This window comes from Molossus molossus, unplaced genomic scaffold (assembly GCF_014108415.1).
Source record: "Molossus molossus isolate mMolMol1 unplaced genomic scaffold, mMolMol1.p scaffold_m16_p_34, whole genome shotgun sequence".
Lineage (NCBI taxonomy): Eukaryota > Metazoa > Chordata > Mammalia > Chiroptera > Molossidae > Molossus > Molossus molossus.
In genome coordinates, this window is record NW_023425371.1 from 1121893 (window position 1) to 1143554 (window position 21662).

Genomic DNA, 21662 nt, shown 5'->3' on the forward strand with positions numbered 1-21662 from the left:
AGCCAATCTCAAAAACGAAATCTTGACAGCAAGAGAAAAACCACTCACTGTTTATAAGGAAACTCAAATAAGATTTATAGCTTAATTTCCACCGGAAGCAATAAAGGCCAGAAGGCAATGCGATGACATATCAAAGGACTAAACAAAAAAAAAAAGCTGTCAAGCAAGAATTCTAACCCTGCCCAGTTTGGCACAGTGGTTAGAGCGTCGGCCCTCGGACCAATGAGCTGAGGATTCGATTCCAGTCAAAGGCACGTACCTTGGTTGCAGTTCGGCCCCCGGCCCCGATTGGGTCATGTGGGAGGCAATCAGTCAATGTGTTTCTATTACATCGCTATTTCTCCCTCTCTCCCTCCCTACCACTCTGTCTGATGATAAATAGAAAAATGTCCTCAGTGAGGATTAAAAAATAAAATAAATCCCTGGTGGGGGGGGCATGCAGGAGGTGGCTGATACTTCTCTCATCAATGTTTCTTTCTCTCTCTCCCTCCTCCCCTTCCTTTCTCTGAAATCAAACATATTAGAAAGAGAGAGAGAGAGAGAGAGAGAGAGAGAGAGAGAGAGAGAGAGAGAGAACTGCGAGAATTCACTGCTGGAAGATCAGCATAATGAGAAATACCATAAGAAGTTCACCAGGCTGAAATGAAGCAACACCAGATGGTAACTCAAAGCCACATGAAAAAAAAAAAAGGAGCAATGGCAAATGTCATAGAGTAAATATAAAGACAGTAAAGTGTGTATTTTTCTACTTTCTTTGCTTAACTGATTTAAAAGATAACTTCATAAAATAATGATTCTGAAGTTGTATGGTCGAGCTTATACAGAGTGGGGGAAAAGTGGGTTTACAGTTGTGAGTATGCAAAACAGTTTATTTTTGTATTACTATTTATGAATAATTATTTTCAATAGAGAAACTATAAACATACTTTTACCCCACCCTGTATAAAGATGTAATAAATATTACAAAGAGCACAAAGGCAAGGTGAGGGAGGGACTGGAGCTATACTCTAGAAAAAAATAACAGGCAGAAAAATCCTTATGAAGAAATGAGGAATACCAGAAATGTTAATATTTAGGTTAATATTAAGATGCTATAAATGTATTTTTCTCCTTTCTTCTCTTAATTCTTTTAAAAGATATAAGGTCAAATAAGACATTAATAAAACCCCTGTTTTACTGGGTCGAGATCACTTATAAACATGTAACTAAAACAGTGCAAAGAAAGGTGGAAAGAATGGATCTATATTGGAACAAAGTCTCTATATTTTACTAGAATTAAGCTACTAATAATCTAAAGTAGATAAATGCCTAGAGCAACCATTAAGAATATAACTTTTTAAAAGACATGCAATATATATAAAAAAAAAAATAGCCAAAAAGGGAGAAGAAAATCCAATCATATACGTAATAACTTTAAATGTGAATCAATTAAATAGTCTTAAGGGCAGAATATGTGACTGAATAAAACAGCAAGATTCAACTACATGCTGTGATCAAGAAACACTTTAGATTCAAAGATACAAATAGATTGAAAGTGGTAAGACTGAAAAACACATACCATGCAAATGGTAACTGTAAGACAGCTGGAGTAGCTACATTAATGCTAGACCAAAAAAAATGTTATTAAGATATACAATTCCACAATAAATTTGGGAACTTTAATAATCCACTCTCAATAATGTAAAGAAATGCTACACATAAAATGAGCGAGTATACAGAAAATCTGAACACTATCTACCAAACTGACCTAACTACAATCAAGACCCATCAACAGCAGAATCCACATTCTTCCTTAGTGCACAAGAAACATTTTTCAGAAAAGACCATATGCTAGAAGATAAGAGAACTTTTAATTATTTTTAAATGACACAAACCAAACAATATGTTCTCTGGCCACAATAGTAAGAATTTAGAATTAACTATCGAAAAATACTGAAATTCACAAACACTTGTAAATTATGACAATGTACTTCTGAAGAACACATGGGTCAAGAAAGAAATAACAAAGGAAATTAGAAAATATTTTGAACAGAATGAAAACCAAAAAATTCAACATACCAAAATTTATGGGATGGAACTAAAGCAAATACCAAGAGAAAAATTTGTAATTTATAATGACTCTATAGTATTAAAAAGAAGAAAAGTCTTAAATCAATTATTTAACTTGTCATCCTAAGAAATCAGCAGATGAGTAAACAAAACCCAAACTAAACAAAAGGAAGAAAATAATAAGGAACAGGATTTAAAAATCAATTAAAGAGAAAAGAAACAAATTAATAAAACCAAAAACTAGGTCTTGAGAGATCAAAAAAGATAGAAAACCTTTAGCTAGACCAAGGGGTAAAAAAAAAAGAGGAGACACAAATCAACAAAATCAGAATCAAAACAGGAGAGACATCACTATTCACTTTACAGAAACTTACAGGATTCAAATGAGACGTGTTCCAGGAATACAAGGTTGGTTTTACATTTGAATACCAATTAATATAATACATTATACATTAATACTGAAAAGGAAAAAAAAATCTTAATAAACATACAAAAGGCATCCACCATCCATTCATGATAGAAAATCTCAACAAACAAGGAGAAGAAAGAAATTTCCTCAACTGGTAAAGTGTATCCAACTAATATCATAGTTAATGGTTAAAATCTGAATAATTTCCTCCCAGAGACTGGGAACAAGGCAAGTATTCTATTCAACAATACATTGTTCTAGCCAGGAAAATCAGGCAAGAAAAAGAAACAAAAAGCAGTGACACTGGAAGTAAAGAATTAAAATTGTCCTTTGACAAACAATATGACACCAATTAAAAAAATTCCAAAGAATCCTTGAAAAGTTCTTAGAATAAAAAAAATTTCAGTATAATTGGAGGAGAGACGGTTAATCTATAAAAATTCATTGTATTTATACTAGCAATGAAACAATTTAAAAATAATATGATCCTATTAACAATAGCATCAAAAATAGTAAGATACTTAGAAACAAATTTAAAAAAAGAATTACAAATCCCTTTCAAAATGTTAAACCAACCTTCCTTTTTTGGAATAAAATTAATTTGATCTTAAAAGAAAAAAAGACACCTGGGCCAGTTTGGCTCAGTGGTTAGAGCGTCGGCCTGCGGTTCAGAGTGACCTGGGTTCGGTTCCCGTTAAGGGCACGTATCTCGGTTGCAATTGGTCCCCAGCCCTGGTTGGGTGGTACGGGCGGCAGTCACTTGATGTATACCTTTCACGTGGATGTTTCTCTCTCCCTCTCTCCCTCTCCCACTCTATCTGAACAAAAAATGAAAAAAATGTCCTCGGGTGAGGATAAAAAAATAAAAAAGATAGCCCTGGCCGGTTTGGCTCAGCGGTTAGAGCGTCCGCCTGCGGTCCGGAGAGACCCGGGTTCGGTTCCCGCTAAGGGCATGTACCTCGGTTGCGGTTTGTCCCCGGCACTGGTTGGTCGTGCGGGTGGCAGCCACTCGATGTGTCCCTTTCACATCGATGCTTCCCTCTCTCTCTCTTCCTCTCTCTCCCTCCCACTCTATCTGTACAAAAAATGGAAAAATGTCCTCGGGTGAGGATAAAAAAAATAAAAAATAAAATAAATAAATAAATAAAAAAGATAAATCTTACACTCTGAAAATTATAAAAAACTTCTAAAAGAAATTTTAAAAGCTCTAAATAAGAGACAACCTATTTCCATAAATTGGGAGATTCAATATAATTAAGATGGTAATTCTTACTAAAATTGATCTATAAATTTGACACAATCTATATCAAAATCTAAGTACACCTTTTTGCAGAAACTGACAAGATCTTAAAATTTATCTGAAAAAGAAAGTGACCTAGAATAGCCAAAACAATCTTGAAAAGAACAGCACTAGAAAGTTAACATTTTACAATTTCAAAATTTACTATAAAACTAAAGTAACCAAGACAGTGTGGTACTGACATAACAGATAAAATGGATGAATGAAATGAAACTCAAGGTCCAAAAATAAACTCTCACATTTCCAATCAATTGATTTAAGATGCCAAAGCAATTCAATGGGGAAAGAAGAGCCTTTTCAACCAATGATGCTGGTTACATTCATAAAGAATGAGTTTAGCCCAGGTGGTGTGGTTCAGTGGTTGAGCATCAAAACCCATGCACCAAGAGGGTGCTGGTTTGATTCCTGGTGAGAGTACATGCCCAGGTTGTGGGCCAAATCCCCAGTAGGGGGCATGCAGGAGGCAGCCAGTCGATGTTCTCTCTCATTGATGTTTCTATCTCTCTCTCTCTCTCCCTCTCCCTCTCCCTCCCTCTCTCTCTCAAAAAAAAAAAAAAGAAAGAAAAAAGAAAAAAGGAGTTTAATTCCTTACCTCACATAATACATAAAGATTATTTTAAAACAAATCCTAGAGCTAAAAATATAAGAAACTAAAAGTATAAATATTTTAGAAGAAAACACGACAAAATATTCATGATTTTGGGTTAGGCAAAGATTTCTTCAATACAACACTAGAAGAATACTTTATAAAAGAAAAATTTGATAAACTGGATGTTATAAAATTTTTAAAATTAGTCCAGCCAGTGTGGCTCAGTAGTTGAGCATCGACCCATGGACCAAGAGGTCACTGGTTTGATTCCCGCTCAGGATACACACCTAAGGATGTGGGCCTGATCCCCAGCGAGGGACATGCAGGAGGTGGCCAATCGATGTTCTCTCCCATCCCTGTTTCTATCTCTCTCTCCCTATCCCTTCCTCTTTCTCTAAAATCAATTAAAATATATATATAAATTATATATATATAAATGGGCACAAGGAATCTTTTGGGGGTAATGAAAATATTCCAAAGTTAAGATGTGTTGATGATTGCACAACTATAAATTTACAAATATCACTGAATTATACACTTAAAACATATTAATTTGATAGTATGTAAAACATATCTCAACAAAACTGCTTAAATTAAAAATGTGGCCCTGGCTGGTTTGGCTCAGCAGTTAGAACGTTGGCCTGCGGTCCAGAGAGACCCGGGTTCGGTTCCCGCTAAGGGCACGTACCTTGGTTGCAGTTTGTCCCCGGCCGTGGTTTGGTCATGCGGGTGGCAGCCACTTGATGTGTCCCTTTCACGTCGATGTTTCTCTCTCTTTCTCTCTCTTTCTGCCCCACCCCCCACTCTATCTGAACAAAAAAATGGAAAAATGTCCTTGGGTGAGGATTTAAAAAAAAAAAATGTGTTAAGTTGCCCTGGCCAGTTTTGCTCAGTGGTGAGCTAAGAGGTCCATAGCATATTGTTATGTGAAGAAAAAGTTTCTCCATCTCTAGCAGGTTTGGCTCAGCAGTTAGAACATTGGCCTGCAGACCAGAGAGACCCGGGTTTGGTTCCCACTAAGGGTATGTACTTTGATGGCAGTTTGTCCCCGGCCCCGGTTGGGGTTGTGTGGGTGGCAGCCACTCGATGTCTCTCTCTCTCTCTCTCTCTCTTCCTTCCTCTCTCCCTCCTGCTCTATCTGAAGATAATGCAAAAGTGTCCTCAGGTGAGGATAAAAAAAGTCTCTCCAAAATTTATTATATAACTTACTTTCAATTAAACATTTTTAAAACTTGAAGTGCATATACAGAACAATGAACAAGTCTGGGAAATGAGATAACAGGGGAACTTGTACTTTCTATTTTATACCCATTTTGTTTGCTTGTTTTTAAATCTTCAAACAGAATAAACTCTCTCAGTGCAGTGCAAGAGAGTTGGCTTGAGTAGGTGCCACGGGAAGAAGCAGTCACAACTGGAGGAAGGGAGGGAATGCTACTGGCATCTAGTGAGTAGAGGACAGAGGTGCTGCTCAACATTCCAAAATAAAGATGACAGCCCCTCACTAGAAAGAATGACCAGGCCCCAAAATGTCAATAGTGCTGGGGTTAAGAAACCCCAACTTACAACATAGTCTTTCTTAGTCCTTTAGAAATTCAGAAAATATATCTCTATCGAGACTTTACAGAAGGAAACGGCAAATACTGATATAAGGGTCATAAAAAAACGAAAATATTAGAATTATACATAAAAAGATAAAGAGAATAAAAGCTAAAAGTTTTTAGCTTTAAAATAGCTTAACCTCCTCAAGCAAACGAAAGTAGTTTTTAGTATATTATTTATGCTAAGCTGACATAATTTAAGAAAATTTTCTCTTGAAGTCTACTGCATTAAAGAGGAAACCTAATAGTAAGACTGCTAGGTATGTGCACTTTAATAGAAGCCTCAGTAACACACCAGATTTAAACAACTTATGTGATCAGAATCATCACTCAAATAGCACATTAAAATTTTGAGAACACAAGAAAAGCATGAAGCAGTCACCATTCTGACTTGGGTAAGGGACTGAAGTCCTTGCATTAGAACAGTGTCAGACCTATTATGTCTTGACTTACAATAACTGGACAAGATCCTTTTCTGAGACTCTGTTTTTAAAAGTGCTGCTCAATAAAAGCTTCTGTTGTAGAATCATTTCTAATGACCACAGAAGAGGACTGTGAAGGAAAGAAGCAATGAAAAAGGGAAAAATAAATACCTCAATCCTCCGTTTTGCTTTGTCATAAGCCCTTTCTTCTTTAGTTCTATCATCATCCGAGTCATATTCAGATTCTGAGCTTATTTCTTTACTTGGCTTTTTATCTAATGTTTTCTCTGAATCTTTCTCATCTGACATCTTTTCCTCATCTTCTTCACCTTCACTGCCTTCACTTTCTCCTTCATCTTCCTCATCCTCTTCACTCTCCTCTTCTTCCTCTTCTTCTTCCTCTTCCTCCTCTTCAGGGTTTTCTTTTACTTCTATATGCACTGTGTTCCCTTCTTTCAGAAAAACAAGAAATTTAAAAATAAATGAAAATTAAAAATAAGATTTCCATCAACATAATAGAGAAATTTAATACATTAATCTATACATAAGCTAATTAAAAGAAGAAAGAAAGATAGAAAAGAAAAAAGAAAACATTACTAAGAAAGAAAGAAAGAAAGAAAGAAAGAAAGAAAGAAAGAAAAGAAGCGAAGCGAAGCGAAGCGAAGCGAAGCGAAGCGAAGCGAAGCGAAGCGAAAAAGAAAAGAAAAGAAAAAGAAAAGAAAAGAAAAGAAAAGAAAAGAAAAGAGAAAACATTACTAAGCCAGGATACAAGAGAGGACAGACACCCAGGATGATGAACACACGGGTTGGTACTTCTTTCTCCCGGGGGTCACATGCTGATTCTGGAGGAGGCAGCTCAAAGGCTGAGCAGTGCTTTTACTAGCTCCTCAGTGATTAGGAGCATTGGGAGTTCAGACCTACTAAGGATTCACAGGGGCAAAGTGGATGAACACTGGATAACACACTAATTGTGAGTTGAAATCCTGAGGAACTGTACCCTAGCAATGAGGATGAACAGGAAGTAAACAGAGCCTCCCCATTCTTGGCAGAAGGCTTCCAGAGTCTCTGAATTCTAAATTTGGAATACCTGCCCAGCTGGTGGTGCTCAGTGGATTGTGTGCCATCTCACAGACTGAGAGGTCCCAGTTGGATTCATGGGCAGGGCACATACCCAGGTTGTGGGCTTGATCCCCAGGAGGGGGCATGCAGAAGGCAGCCAATCAATGTTTTCTCTCTCTAAAAAAAAATCATTATTAAGATAAATGCGGAATAATTAACTAATGTTGATTATTCCTAGTTCACTTCTGGTGGGTGTACATAGAAATTCTTTCTAGAGGACAAAAACACCACCTTTAACCACAAAATATTTCCATAGTTTTACAAGTATAATATTTAGTACAATATATAAAAATTACAAACCACATAAGAAAACAATTCACGCCCTGGCTGGTTTGGCTCAGTGGTTAGAGCGTTGGCTCACGAATGGGAGAGTCCTGGGTTCGGTTCCCGTTAAGGGCATGTACCTTGGTTGTAGTTTGTCCCCAGCCCTGGTTGGGGTTGTGTGGGTGGCAACCAGTCGATGTGTCTCTCTCACATTGATGTTCCTCTCTCTCTCTTCCTCCCTCTCTCCCTCCCACTCTATCATAAGATAAATGCAAAAAAATGTCCTCGGGTGAGGATTAAAAAAAAAAGAAAAACAATTCACACGAGGAGAGCCAGCACACCCACAGGGCTTCCACTGAAATTATAAAACCAAAATTTAAAAATGACTATGCTTTTGCCCAGCTGGTGTGGCTCAGTGGACTGAGTGTCGTCCCATGGACTGACAGGTCCTGGTTTGATTCCCAGTCAGGGCACATGCCCGGGATGCAGCAGGATCCCCAGTAGGGGGCATGCAGGAGGCAGCCCATGGATGTTTCTCTCTCACATCAGTGTTTCTATCTCTCTCTAAAAAAAATAAAACTATGCTTCTAACATCTAGGGAGCAAAAGATGAGATTAAAATTTTTAGAAAGTAAATAAAACCGTTAAATAGTTAAGTGGAAATTCTAAAATGGAAAAATACAGGAGAGAATAGCCCGAGGAGAAAGTTAATGAACCGGAAGACAGATCAGAAGAAACAATCTAACCCTGGCCGAGTAGCTCAGTTAGTTACAGAGTCATCCTGATATGCCAAGGTTTTGGGTCTGATCCCCGGTCAGGGCACATACAAATAAGTAATCAACCAAAGAATACATAAATAAATGGAACAAAATCGATGTTTCTCCCTCTCTCTCCTCCTATCTAAAATCAATTTTAAAAAGAAGAAACAATTTAGAATAAACCACGGAAACAAAAAATACAATGCAATGATATAGTAACAAGGTCTATCTAGTCATAACTAGAATCCCTGAGGGAAAATAATGGCTCATATAACATTGCAAAATCGATAAAAGCATAAAACCATATTCCTAAAGCTCTACAGACAGAATAAATTTTTAAAAAATCAACCCTAGCCACATCATAATAAAACTGCTAAAAACCAAAGAAACATGAAAAATTTAGGTTCATATCTGAATTCTCAATAGAAATAATGAAAGCCAAGACAAGGGAATAATATCTTCAAAGTGTTAAATAAATAAAATTTTAGCATAGAATTCCTCACCCAGTAAATATACCCTTCAAGAATGAAGATGAGAAAAGGATATTTTTTAGAAAAGTAAAAATGTAATATCTTATTAACAGATTAATACTAAAGGAAATTCTAAAAGGAGTTCTTCAGGCAGGAAGAAATGACCCCCAAATGGAAGGTCAGAGATAGAGGAAGAAATTAAGCACAACAAAAAGCTAAGAATTTAGGTAAATTTAAATAACTATTGACTGTAATAAAAGTATGTTATTATGGGGTTTAAAACAGAGAATTAAAATAAATGAGAATAATATATAAATTGAGAATTTGGGTAAATGTTATTCATGAACTCAATGTTCTTTGCATTGTCTGGGAAGATGGTAACATTAGATGATGATAATTCAAGGATCCATGTTAAAAGTCTCTAGATTAACACTAAAAGTAAGTGAAAAAGTACACAACTTCCAGGTTCATGGAAGGAGGAAAAAATGTTAACAAAAAGAATCCAACAATCCAAAATATGGTTAGAAAAGAGAGAGGAGAAAAACAGACAAAACAAATATGAAGCCCTGCCCGGTTTTACTCAGTGGTTAGAGCACTGGCCCAAGGACCAAAGGGTCCTGGGTTCAATTCTTGATCAAGGTCATGTTCCTGGGTTCGATGTGGGAGGCAACCAATTGATGTGTCTCTTTCATATCAGTGTTTCTCCACCCCGCCCCCCCAAAAATCAATGGAAAAATATCCTTGAGTGAGGATTAACAAAATAAAACAACAAAAAAAGAAGGATTTAATAAGATAATAAATATAAAACCAATATACTACATTAATTACATCAAATGTTAGGCATAATGGGCTAAGTGCACTAGGTAAAAATAAAAACTGACAAACTGGATGCAAAAATCTCTATATGCTGTTTAAAGACACAGAAAGAGTAATAAGGACAGAAAAAGAACATGTAAATCAAAGCTTGTGTAGCTGTATTAATATCAGATAAAGTAGACTTTAAGGCAAAAGGCATTGCTAAAAATGAATAATGAACTAAAGTATAAAGTAAATATAACATAAATAAATAATATTATCAATAATAAGAGTCAATTCATTAGAAAGATATAAGACTATATTCACCTAGTAATATAGCACCACAATATATAAAGCAAAAGTTGACAGAACTCAGGGAGAAGTAGACAATTTACAGTCATGGTGGGAAATTTTAACACACCACCTAGTAACAGAAAAAGCACAACAAAATAAAACTCAGAACAATATTAAAAGACAAACAAAATGATCAGCAAACTTGACTAAACACAGCAAACAAGGCACCCAACTACTGCAGGATATGAACTCTTTCCAATCACATGTGAAACATTTACAATAATCTACTATTTGCTGGATTGTAAATTAACTGTCTCAGCAAAGGATAGAACCATGTATGTTCTCTGATCACAGTGAAGTGACAGAAGATAATTAGAAAGTCCCCACTTACGTAAACTAAGAAATACACTTCTAAATAAATTATAGATGAAATTTATACCAAAATGTAAGTTAAAAAAAATCAAAATATCAGAACCTATAAAATTTGGCTAAATCCATGCTTAAAGAAAAATTAATAACTTAAAAAGTATGGCCCTGGCCGGTTTGGTTCAGTGGTTAGAGCGTCAGCCTGCGGTCCAGAGAGACCCAGGTTCGGTTCCCGCTAAGGGCACGTACCTTGGTTGCATTTTGTCCCCGGCCCTGGTTGGGTTGTGCGGGTGGCAACCACTCGATGTGTCCCTTTCACATCAATGTTTCTCTTTCTCTCTTCCGCCCACGCTATCTGAACAAAAAATGGAAAAATGTCCTTGGGTGAGGATAAAAAAAAATATACATATGTATTAGGGTGAAAAGACCAAAACATCTGAGAGACAAATATCCATCTCAAAAGGAAAAAAGCAAACAAATTAAACCCAAAGAAAGTTGATTTTAGTAATAAAGGATAGAAAGTAATTAGAAAAAAAAAAAAAAAGACACTTCTTTTTCATAGTGATTAGGAATTATACTATTATTTGTATTGTTTTTGTATTCAGATGTTAAGTTAAAGGGGCTTTTGTAGGCTAGTTATAATACTCTAACCCCATTTACAACATCACTCTGAAAAAATGTATCCTAAATTCCAAGCAACTATCTTACAAATGACCTTCTGTAAAACCACTTATTCATGCAATGGGATCCACATGAGGATTTAGGAACCATGGCAACAGAGAGAGCAAAACTGGTCTCTCTCCTCAGGAATGTGCATATGGCGGTCATTATCAGGAGACTGACTATTCCTTTAAATATAAACACCTCTAAAAACCACTGGATTTGTCAACAGGTGTTTATGAGCTATTCACCTTTTTCTCTCTCCTCATCACTGACCATAGCTTCCCAGTCATCCAGTCCAGCATCCTCAGTTTCTTCTTCCTCTTCTGTAAATAAAAGTTTTCATTAAAGACATAGAAAAAGGTAGAAAATTATACTGACATAAAAAACAAATGTTTTAATTATGCAAAAAACACACACACACCATTTCATTATCTTTGGAATTATTTTTCAATAAAGCTAACACATTATAATTTATTAGTACTAAATGATTCACAATTCCAGTATTTTGAATACAGGGTGGGGCAAAAGTAGGTTTACAGGTCAAAATATGTGAAACATATGTTATTACTTATTTTGCTTCAACCTCTATAAATACAAATACTACATAAATTACATAGTTGAAAGTACAAAGCGATATCTCTGCTCCAGTTGAAAGTAACAACAGCCCTGGCCGGTTTGGCTCAGCGGTTGGAGCGTCGGTCTGCGGTCCTGAGAGACCCGGGTTCGGTTCCCACTAAGGGCGCGTACCTCGGTTGCAGTTTGTCCCCGGCCCTGGTCAGTTGTGCGGGTGGCGGCCACTCGATGTGTTCCTTTCACATCGATGTTTCTCTCTCTCTCTCTCTGTTCCTCTCTCTCCCTCCCACTCTACCTGAACAAAAAATGGAAAAATGGCCTCGGGTGAGGATAAAAAAAAAAAAAAAAAAAGAAAGTAACAACAGATGTTATGCTTACAACCCAAAAATAGAAAGGTATTATTTTGAATATTAAACACTTAATATTGTCTTTAACAACAATGACTCTTTTACTGAAATCCAATTAAGCAAAACTATTCTTAAAAGATGAGAGCACATGTAGTATTGGCTTCCCTATAATAATCATCTCATTTGTCAACAATTTGGATAAGTCATCTTGAGGAGGAGGAGGAGAAAAAGAGGGTTAGGAACATGTGCTCAAAACATCCTTCCAATTTAGAATTTTGTCTAGTTACAAATATCGCCTAAAATAGGGAACTGCTATTAATTAAGCACAACAACCTGAATTTCTCTAATTTCATTATGCTAAGCTGAAATGTGTCCAAATTATTCTTTTTACACTGAGTCGGTGGAGGGGAGGCAACTATCAATAATACTTTTCACCACTGTGGGTCAGTCTTGACATCCTCAAATGTTTCCACTCCTACTTCTGTCTTTGAACACTTGAGAGTCTCTTAATTCTACCAAACATACATTAGGATAGCCTGCAGCTATCCTATCAATATTTAGCCTCATGAATTAGAACAATGTTTATCTTAGAGAAAAAAAAGAAAATAGAAAAGAAAGCCAGAGACTTTCTCCAACCTAAAAACACAAACTCTGAATAAATTGAATTGATTTACTCAGTAGAGGATGACCTCTAAGGTTTTAAAAATGCCAACTTTATGACTCTTCCAGCCCTGGCCAGTTTGGCTCAGCGGTTAGAGCATCGGCCAGTGGACCAGAGAGTCCAGGGTTCGGTTCCCGCTCAGGGCACGTATCTCAGTTGCAGTTTGTCCCTGGCTCTGGTTGGGGTCCCATGTGTGGCAACCAGTCGATGTGTCTCTCTCACATCCATGTTTCTCTCTCTCTCTCTCTCTCCTCCCTCCTACCTCCTGCTCTGTCTGAAAATAAATGGAAAAGAAAAAAAAAGCTTCCAATTTGCTTTGGAAGGATTAAATAATGAACTTAAGGTCTTCTTGGCACCACCTAAGATTTCTGACCCATCAATAAAAACAGAAAATACAAAATCTCTATCCTCTCTACAAAAATTTTACTGGCACTTCTGAAAAGAACAAAATTGATTCAAGTCTCACTTCCATATTTTTCAAAGTGGAAATGAAATTATTTAGAAAGGACTATAAAAAATAGAAGACCATCCTGCCAGATATTTGGTTTCCTCAAACTAATATTAACTAAGACACCTTTTGACACATCAACACTACTTAAGAATTTATTAGTCAATGCCACTGGCCTGGTTCAACAGGAGGTGGTGACTCTTCTTTTTCTGGTACTCCTTGTTCCACAACTTCTATAGCAGCACTTAATTCTATTGGCTCAGACACTGCGTAAAGGGCAGAAACCAAATTAGTAATATTTTTTTCAGTATATAATTTCTGTTAGGATACTCTGTTAAATATTGAATAAAAACCATTAGTGTAAACCTGAATTCTTTATCAAGTTCAAAAAACATTTAAATATTAGTCATATATTTTACAGAACACAGCTTTTCTTTCTGCTCAAGGAATAGAATGTAAAATTATAGAAGAGTGAGGGGAAAAAAAGAAAAGAGAAGAATGATAGTTGTACTTTTCAGTTAAGAATAGTTATTCATAGGGTAGGATCTAGATTTTTCAAACAAACATACTTTTTCATCACCCTGGCATTTGAATCAGTTGAGAACAAAAATCAGAAATAAGATATAAAAAATAAGTTTTAATATGCAATTCCGATTTGATTTCTTTTTTTAAAGACACTCCATTTTAAAATGCGAGAAAAGGCAAATAGAAATGTTTCTAAACCACAGACTATTTTGTATACAAACCTTCTTTATTTTCTAGCTGCTGTGGAGATTTTTTCTTCTTTTTATCTTCATAAATTGGCCTTTTCTTTGGCAAAGAGTCTTTTGATGGCACTTCAACTCCTGAGGGATAACAATGGAATACTTTAGGTTTATACTAACTTGTATGTCACCTAAGAAATTCTACTTAAATAGATAGTATTTTATTCACCTTAGAGATACACACCCTAAAATATATAAAAGAACATTCCTGGACAAACCTCTTTTTTATATAAGGTATTCTAAATTTAACGTACATTAAAATTCCATTACCTTGGTGTCCAGTTGTACAACTTTTGAGAAATGTATAAAGTTATGCAACCACAAAGATACAGAAAATTCCATCACTGCTGTGTGGTTCTGTGTAGTCAAAACTGCTCACATCCTTAGCCCCTGGCAGCAAAGATTTGCATTTTCCAAATGTTACAGAAATGAACCTTACAGTCTGGCTGTTGTCATCTTAAGGGATCTGAGAGTCATCCTCTTTGTTTATTGTATGTACCAATACTTCACTTCCTTTTACTGCTGAGTAGGATTCTATTGTATTGATGGAACACAGTTTCTTTATTCAGTAGACAGTTGAAGGACACGAGTTATTTCTAGTTTTGGACATTTATAAATAAAGCTGATATATTTGTATATAGGTTTTTGTGTAAACATTTCTCTGGAGTAAATACTTTGGAGTGGGAATAATGGGACATTATGTAAATGTGTATTTAATTTTCTTTTTTCTTTATTGATTTAAGAGAGGAAGGGAGAGAAAGAGAGAGAGAGAGAGAGAGAGAGAAACATCGATGAGAGAGAACATTGATTGGCTGCCTCTTGCATGTCTCCCCTGGGGATTTGGCTCACAACCTGGGCATGTGCCCTGACTGGGAACTGAACCAGTAGTGATCTCTTGGTGCATGGGTCGACGCTCAACCACTGAGCCACACCAGCTGGGCTTTTTAATTTTCTAAGAAAAGCTGCCCACTGTTTTCCAAAGTGGTTTTACAATTTTGCATTCCCACCAGTAATGTATAGGAGTTTCAATTGTTCTATATCCTCACCAGCATTTGGTTAAAACAGATTTTTTTTAAAAAAATTTATGTATTCTAATAAATGTGTAGTGATGATATCTCTTAAGTCTTAATTTGAGAGACCACACTCATATAACTTTTATTGCAGTATATTGTTACAATTTTTCTATTATTGTTACTCTCTTACTGTGCCCAATTTATAAATTAAACTTTATCATACGTATGTATGTGCAGGAAAAACATATATACAGGTTTTGGTACTATCTGCGGCTTAAGGTATCCACTGGGAGTCTTGGAATGTATCCTCCAGTTAAAGAAGCAGTACAGTAGATATAGGACTATCCAAGTTATGTATTTCTTTGTGAGTTTTAGTAGTTTGTATCTAGTAAGGAATGGCCCTATTTTATAAGCTTTTGAATTTATGAGTAGAGTTGTATATTATATGCCTTTCTCATTTTAATATCTATGGGACCTGTAACGATAATATCTCTCCCTACCCTTTCACTCTTAGTATCAATAATTTGTCTTAGTTTTTCTTTTTTTTTAATCAGACTAGAAGTTTATCAATTTTATTGACTTTTTTCAAGAACAGGACTTTTTACTTCATTGGTTCCTTTTGATTTTTTACATTTCTTTCTGCTTACTTTGCTCTTTTATTTTTTGGTTTCATGGAATGGAAAAGTTAAGACTACTGATTTGCAACCTTTCTTTTTCTAAAGCAAGCATTTTAATGCTATAAATTTCCCTCTCAGCACCACTTTGGCTGCATCCCCAAAACGTTGCTGTACTATAACTTCCTTTTAAAAAAACTTTTTCGATGAGACTTCTTGGACTCAGGAGTTAATAAATACACTGTTTAATTTTCAAATATTTCTGGATTCTTCTAGATATATTTCTATTATTCTTTTCTATACTTGTTTTGATAAAAGTATGTGATTTAATTCTTTCAAATGTTTTAAAGTTTGTTTCATGGATCAAGAAATGGTCTATCTTGATGAATGTTTGATGTAGAATTGTGGATAAGTGGACTTTTGGTCCAGATGGCAGTGTAGGTAAATGTGGAATCGTGTCCTCCCACAACCACATCAAAGTTACAACTAAACTACAGAACAACCATCATTCAAAACCACCTGAAATCAAGCTGAATGAAAGTCCTACAACTAATGAATTAAAGAAGCAGCCACATGAGACTGGTAGGAAGGGTGGAGGCAGACGGGCTGGTCCCACACCCACGTGTGGCGGATAAAAATCAGGAGGACACCTCGGCTGGGAAGGTCCTCCCTGAGGACTGAGGGGTCCCTGTCCCACACCAGGTGCCCCGCTCAGGGTTCCAGTGCCAAAAAAAAAAAGTCCCCATAACTTCTGGCTGGAAAAACCAGCGGGAAATGAGGCTCAGGGAGGCTGAGGCGGCTGGAGCCCCAGGCAGCTCCTCTTAAAGGGCCCGCACATAAACTTACTCAGACTTGCTCCCTCTAAGCTCAGAGGGTAGGCAGCTCAAGGGGCGCCAGAGACATACAGGGAAGAACTGAGCTGTTTGGCATTGGAGCGAGGGCTGGAGAGGGGGCTTTTCTCCGGGACAAACGTGCTGTCAGAGGCCTTTGTTCTTTTGGTGAGCCCTTCACTGGGGTGGCAGACAGCCGCCATATCTGAGACTCCAGCAACCTGGATCACACTGTGTGCCCCGCCCTGGTGGTTCCCTGAGGCCCTGCCCCACCCAGCTTTCAGGCCCACCCAAGCTGTTGCCAGTTGCTTAACCTTAGGATTGGCCTATCTTGGATCTAGTTTCAGGTATTCCTAAATTCTTTCAAACAAGCAGCATCTGGACTCAGCTAGCCCCATATCTCTTAAGTAATACATAGAAACAAACACAGGGAGGGAGCCAAAATGAAGAGACAAAGAAACAGTCCCAAATGAAAGAACGGAACAAAACCCCAGAAAAAGAACTAAGCGAAATGGAGATAAGCAACCTCACAGATGCTGAGTTCAAAATACTGCTTATAAGGATGCTCAATGAACTTAGTGAGAACCTCAGTGAACTTAGTGAGGGCCTCAAGAGCATAAAAAAGGACCAGTCAGAAATGAAGGATGCACAGTCAGAAATGAAGGAGGCACTAACTGAAATAAAGAATAATTTACACAGATTCAATAGTAGAGTAGGAAGAGCCAAGAAGCAAACCATCGATTTGGAATATAAGGAAGCAAAAAACACCCAATCAGAACAGCAAAAAGAAAAAAGAATCCAAAAAAATAAGGATAGTATAAGGAGCCTCTGGGACAACTTTAAGCGTGCCAACGTACGCATCTTGGGGGTGCCAGAAGAAGAAGAGAGAGAACGAGAAATTGAAAACCTATTTGAAACAATAATGGCAGAAAACTTCCCTAACCTGGTGAAGGAAACATACATACGAGTCCAGGAAGCACAGAGAGTCCCAACCTCTGTGAAATGATTAAGACATCATAATCAAAATGCAAAAGGTTCAAGACAAAGAGAGAATCTTAAAAGCAGCAAGAGAAAGGCAGTTAATTACCTACAAGGGAGTTCCCATAAGACTGTCAGCTGATTTCTCAAAAGAAACTTTGCAGGCCAGAAGGGAATGGCACGAAATATTCAGAGTGATGAAAAGCAAGAACCTACAACCAAGATTACTCTATCCTGCAAAGCTGTCATTTAGAATCGATGGACATATAAAAAGTTTCACAGACAAGAAAAAGTTAAAGGAGTTCATCATCACCAAACTGTTATTATATGAAATGTTGAAGGGTCTTTTTGAAGAAGATAAAATATATGAACAAACAAAATGGCAATGAATACATTATCTATCGACAATGGAATCTACAAACAAAATGAACAGGCAGAACAAACATTCTCATAGATACAGAGAACATTTTGTTGGTTGCCAGATGGGAGAGGGGTTGGGGGAATGGGTGAAAAAGGTGAAGGGATTAAGAAGTACAAATTGGCCCTAGCCAGTTTGGCTCAGCGGTTAGAGTGTCGACCTGCCGTACAGAGAGACCCGGCTTCGGTTCGCGCTAAGGGCATGTACCTCGGTTGCAGTTTGTCCCTGGCCCTGGTTGGGTTGTGTGGGTGGCAACCACTCGATGTGTCCCTTTCACATTGATGTTTCTCTCTCTCTCGCCCCCCCCCCCCCACTCTATCTGAACAAAAAATGAAAAGATGTCCTCTGGTGAGGATAAAAAAAAAAAAAAAAAAAGAAGTACAAATTGGTTGTCAGACTGACAAACCTCAAAGGGAAGGGTGCTGTGGGGGAGGGAAGAAATAAACCAAAGAACTTAAATGTATATATGTACAACCAATGGACATAGACAACAGTGTGGGAAAAGGCAGGAGGGCGGCGGGAGTGGGGAGGAGGGGGTCAATGGGGGGAAAATGAGGAACATTTATAATACATTCAACAATAAAGACAAAAAATTTAAAAAATTTTAAAAATTGTGGATAAGTGTATATGTATATAAGATCATTTTATCTTTTTGGTAAATTCAATTTTTATCATTATGTAAATATCTCTTTATTCTTGGTCATTTTACTTTAATGTGTAACAACCCCAGTTTCCTTTTTTTTTTTTATCTTCACCTGAGGATATTTTTATTGATTTTAGAGACAGAAGGGAGGGAAGGGGAGGAGAAAGAGAAGGTAGGTTGAGGAGAGAGAGGAAGAGGGGGAGGGGAGAGAGAGAGAGAGAGAGACAGACAGACATCGATGTGAGAGAGAAATATCAATAGGTTGCTTCCTGTATGTGCCCTGACCTGGGATCAACCTGCAACCTAGGTATGTGCCCTGACCAGAAATCGAATCTGCAACCCTTTGGTGCATGGGATGATGCTCCAACCAACTGAGCCACATAGCCAGGGCATAAAACCAGCTTTTTGATACCTGTTTTTATCCTTCTAACCTATCTCTGTCAGTATATTTAATGTGGATTGCCTGTAGATAGCACACAGATGGCTCTAATACACTTCATTTTTTTTTTTCCCCACATCTTTATTGTTGGATGTAAAATGTATTACAGATGTTCCACATTTTTCCCCCAATGACCCCCTTCTCCCCACTCCCGACCCCCTCCCACCTTTTCCCAAACTATTGTCCGTGTCCATTGGTTATGCATATAAGTTCTTTGGTTTATTTCTTCCCACCCCCCCAACCCCTTTCCCTTTGAGGTTTGTCAGTCTAGCAATGAATTTGTGCTTCTTAATCCCTTCACCTTTTTCATCCATTCCCCCAACCCCCTTCCCAACTGGCAACCACAAAATGTTCTCTGTATCTATGAGAATGTTCCTGTTCTTCCTGTTCATTTTGTTTGTAGATTCCATTGTTGATAGATATGTATTCATTGCCATTTTGTTTGTTCATACATTTTATCTTTTTCTTTAAAAAGACGCTTCATCATTTCATATAATAACGGTTTGGTAGTGATGAACTCCTTTAACTTTTTCTTGTCTGTAAAACTTTTTATATGTCCATCGATTCTAAATGACAGCTTTGCAGGATAGAGTAATTTTGGTAGTAGGTTCTTGCTTTTCATCACTCTGAATATTTCTTGCTACTCCCTTCTGGCCTGCAAAGTTTCTTTTGAGAAATCAGCTGACAGCCTAATGGGAACTCTCTTGTAGGTAACTAGCTGCCTTTCTCTTGCTGCTTTTAGGATTCTCTCTTTGTCTTGAACCTTTTGCATTTTGATGATGATGTGTCTGGGTGTGGGCCTCTTGGAGTTCATCTTGTTTGGGACTCTGTGCTTCCTGGACTTGTATGTCTGTTTCCTTCACCAAGTTAGGAAAGTTTTCTGCCATTATTGTTTCAAACAGGTTTTCGGTTTCTTGTTCTCTCTCTTCTCCTTCCGGCACCCCCAAGATGCGAACAAACTTGTTTCAAACAGGTTTTCGATTTCTTGTTCTCTCTCTTCTCCTTCCGGCACCCCCAATATGCGAATGTTGGCACGCCTGAAGTTGTCCCAGAGGCTCCTTACACTATCCTCATTTTTTTGGATTCTTTTTTCTTTTTGCTGTTCTGATTGGGCGTTTTTTGCTTCCTTATATTCCAAATCGATGGTTTGCTCCTTGGATTTACGTACTCTATTATTGAAGCTATGTAAATTATTCTTTATTTCACTTAAAGCCTCCTTCGTTTCTAACTGTGCAGCCATCATTTCTGACTGGTCCTTTTTTATGCTCTTGAGGCCCTCAATGAGTTCATTGAGCATCCTTATAAGCAGTATTTTGAACTCAGCATCTGTTAGGTTGCTTATCTCCATTTCGCTTAGTTCTTTTCGTGGGGTTTTGTTCTGTTCTTTCATTTGGGACCTGTTTCTTTGTCTCCTCATTTTGGCTGCCTCCCTGTGTTTGTTTCTGTGTATTACTTAATGAGAGGTATGGGGCTCGCTGAGACCCGATGCTGCTCGTTTGAAAGAATTTAGGAAAAACCTGAAGCAGGATCCAAGACAGGCCAATCCTATGGTTAAGCAAGTGGCAACAGCTTCGGTGGACCTGAAAGTTGGGTGGGGCGGGGCGGGGCCTCAGGGAGTCACCAGGGCGGGGCTACCAGTGTGAGCCAGTTGCTGGAGTCCCAGATATGGCTTCTGTCTGAGGCCCCCGGGAAGGGCTCACCAAAGGAACAAAGGCCTCTTACTGCACGTTTGTCCCCGAGGAAGCTCCCTCTCCAGCCCTCGCTCCAGTGCCAAACAGCTCAGTTCTTCCCTGTATGTCTCTGGTGCCCCTCGAGCTGCCTCCCCTCCGAGCTTAGAGGGAGAGAGTCCGATAAGTCCGTGCGCGGGCCCTTTAGGGAGCTGCTTGGAGCTCCAGCCGCTTCAGCCTCCCTGAGCCTCAGTTTCTGCTGGTTTTTCCAGCCAGAAATGATGGGGACTTCTCTTCCTGGCACTGGACCCTGAGCGGGGCACCTGGTGTGGGACGGGGACCCCTCAGTCCTCAGGAAGGACCTTCCCAGCCGCGGGAGCCTCCTGATTTTTATCCGCCACACTTGGGTGTGGGACCAGCCTGTCGCGCCGCCGCCACCCCTCGCGCCTCCGCCCCTCCTACCGGTCTGGATGTAGCTGCTTTTTTTTTTTTTTAATTCCGTAGTTGTAGGACTTTCAATCAGCTTGATTTCAGGAGGTTTTGGATGATGGTTGTTCTGTAGTTTTGTTGTAACTTGGGTGTGGTTGTGGGAGAACGCGATACTGCGTTTCCCTACGCCGCCATCTTGACCGGAAGTCCAATACACTTCATTTTGGACCTATCATTTTATTATTGATTTCTATAGGTTTACTCTCTTCCCATTCCCTTTTCCCCATTTTCTCGATTTCTTCTGAATTTGAATATTTTTAAATTACTTAGTGGCTGCTATAGAAATGAGAATATTCATAAATGACCACAGTATACTTAAAATGAGTATTTTATTTTTTATCCTCACTCGAGGACATTTTTCCATTTTTTTGTTCAGATATAGTGGGAGGGAGAGAGAGGAAGAAAGAGAGAAACATCGACGTGAAAGGGACACATCGATTGGTTGCCACCCGCATGACCCAACCAGGGCTGGGGACAAACCGCAACGGAAGCACGTGCCCTCAGCGGGAACCGAACCTGCGTCTCTCTGGACTGCAAGCAGACGCTCTAACCGCTGAGCCAAACTGGCCAGGGCAAGGGATGATATTTTTTTATTAGAAACCTGGAGTCCCTTTATCCCAACCTCTCTTTAAGTGTGTATCTAGTGTAATCAGCCCAGGAGAAAGCTTGGGTTACCTATAGTT

General features: G+C 38.1%; 1 protein-coding gene across 2 annotated transcripts in view; it reads right to left on the bottom strand.

Moving 5' to 3' along the window:
- EIF5B (eukaryotic translation initiation factor 5B) overlaps positions 1 to 21662 on the bottom strand; it is a 101319-nt gene that overhangs the window by 31674 nt on the left and 47983 nt on the right. For both annotated transcript variants that reach the window (XR_004961985.1, XM_036281411.1), the window contains exons 7-10: positions 13871 to 13969; positions 13301 to 13390; positions 11344 to 11418; positions 6539 to 6819 (exon numbers count right to left, since the gene is read on the bottom strand). Coding sequence is in view for 1 of the 2 variants with exons in the window: in XM_036281411.1 (XP_036137304.1) it covers positions 6539 to 6819; positions 11344 to 11418; positions 13301 to 13390; positions 13871 to 13969 (545 nt within the window). In the remaining variant the exon portion in view is untranslated. The remainder of the gene's footprint in view (positions 1 to 6538; positions 6820 to 11343; positions 11419 to 13300; positions 13391 to 13870; positions 13970 to 21662) is intronic.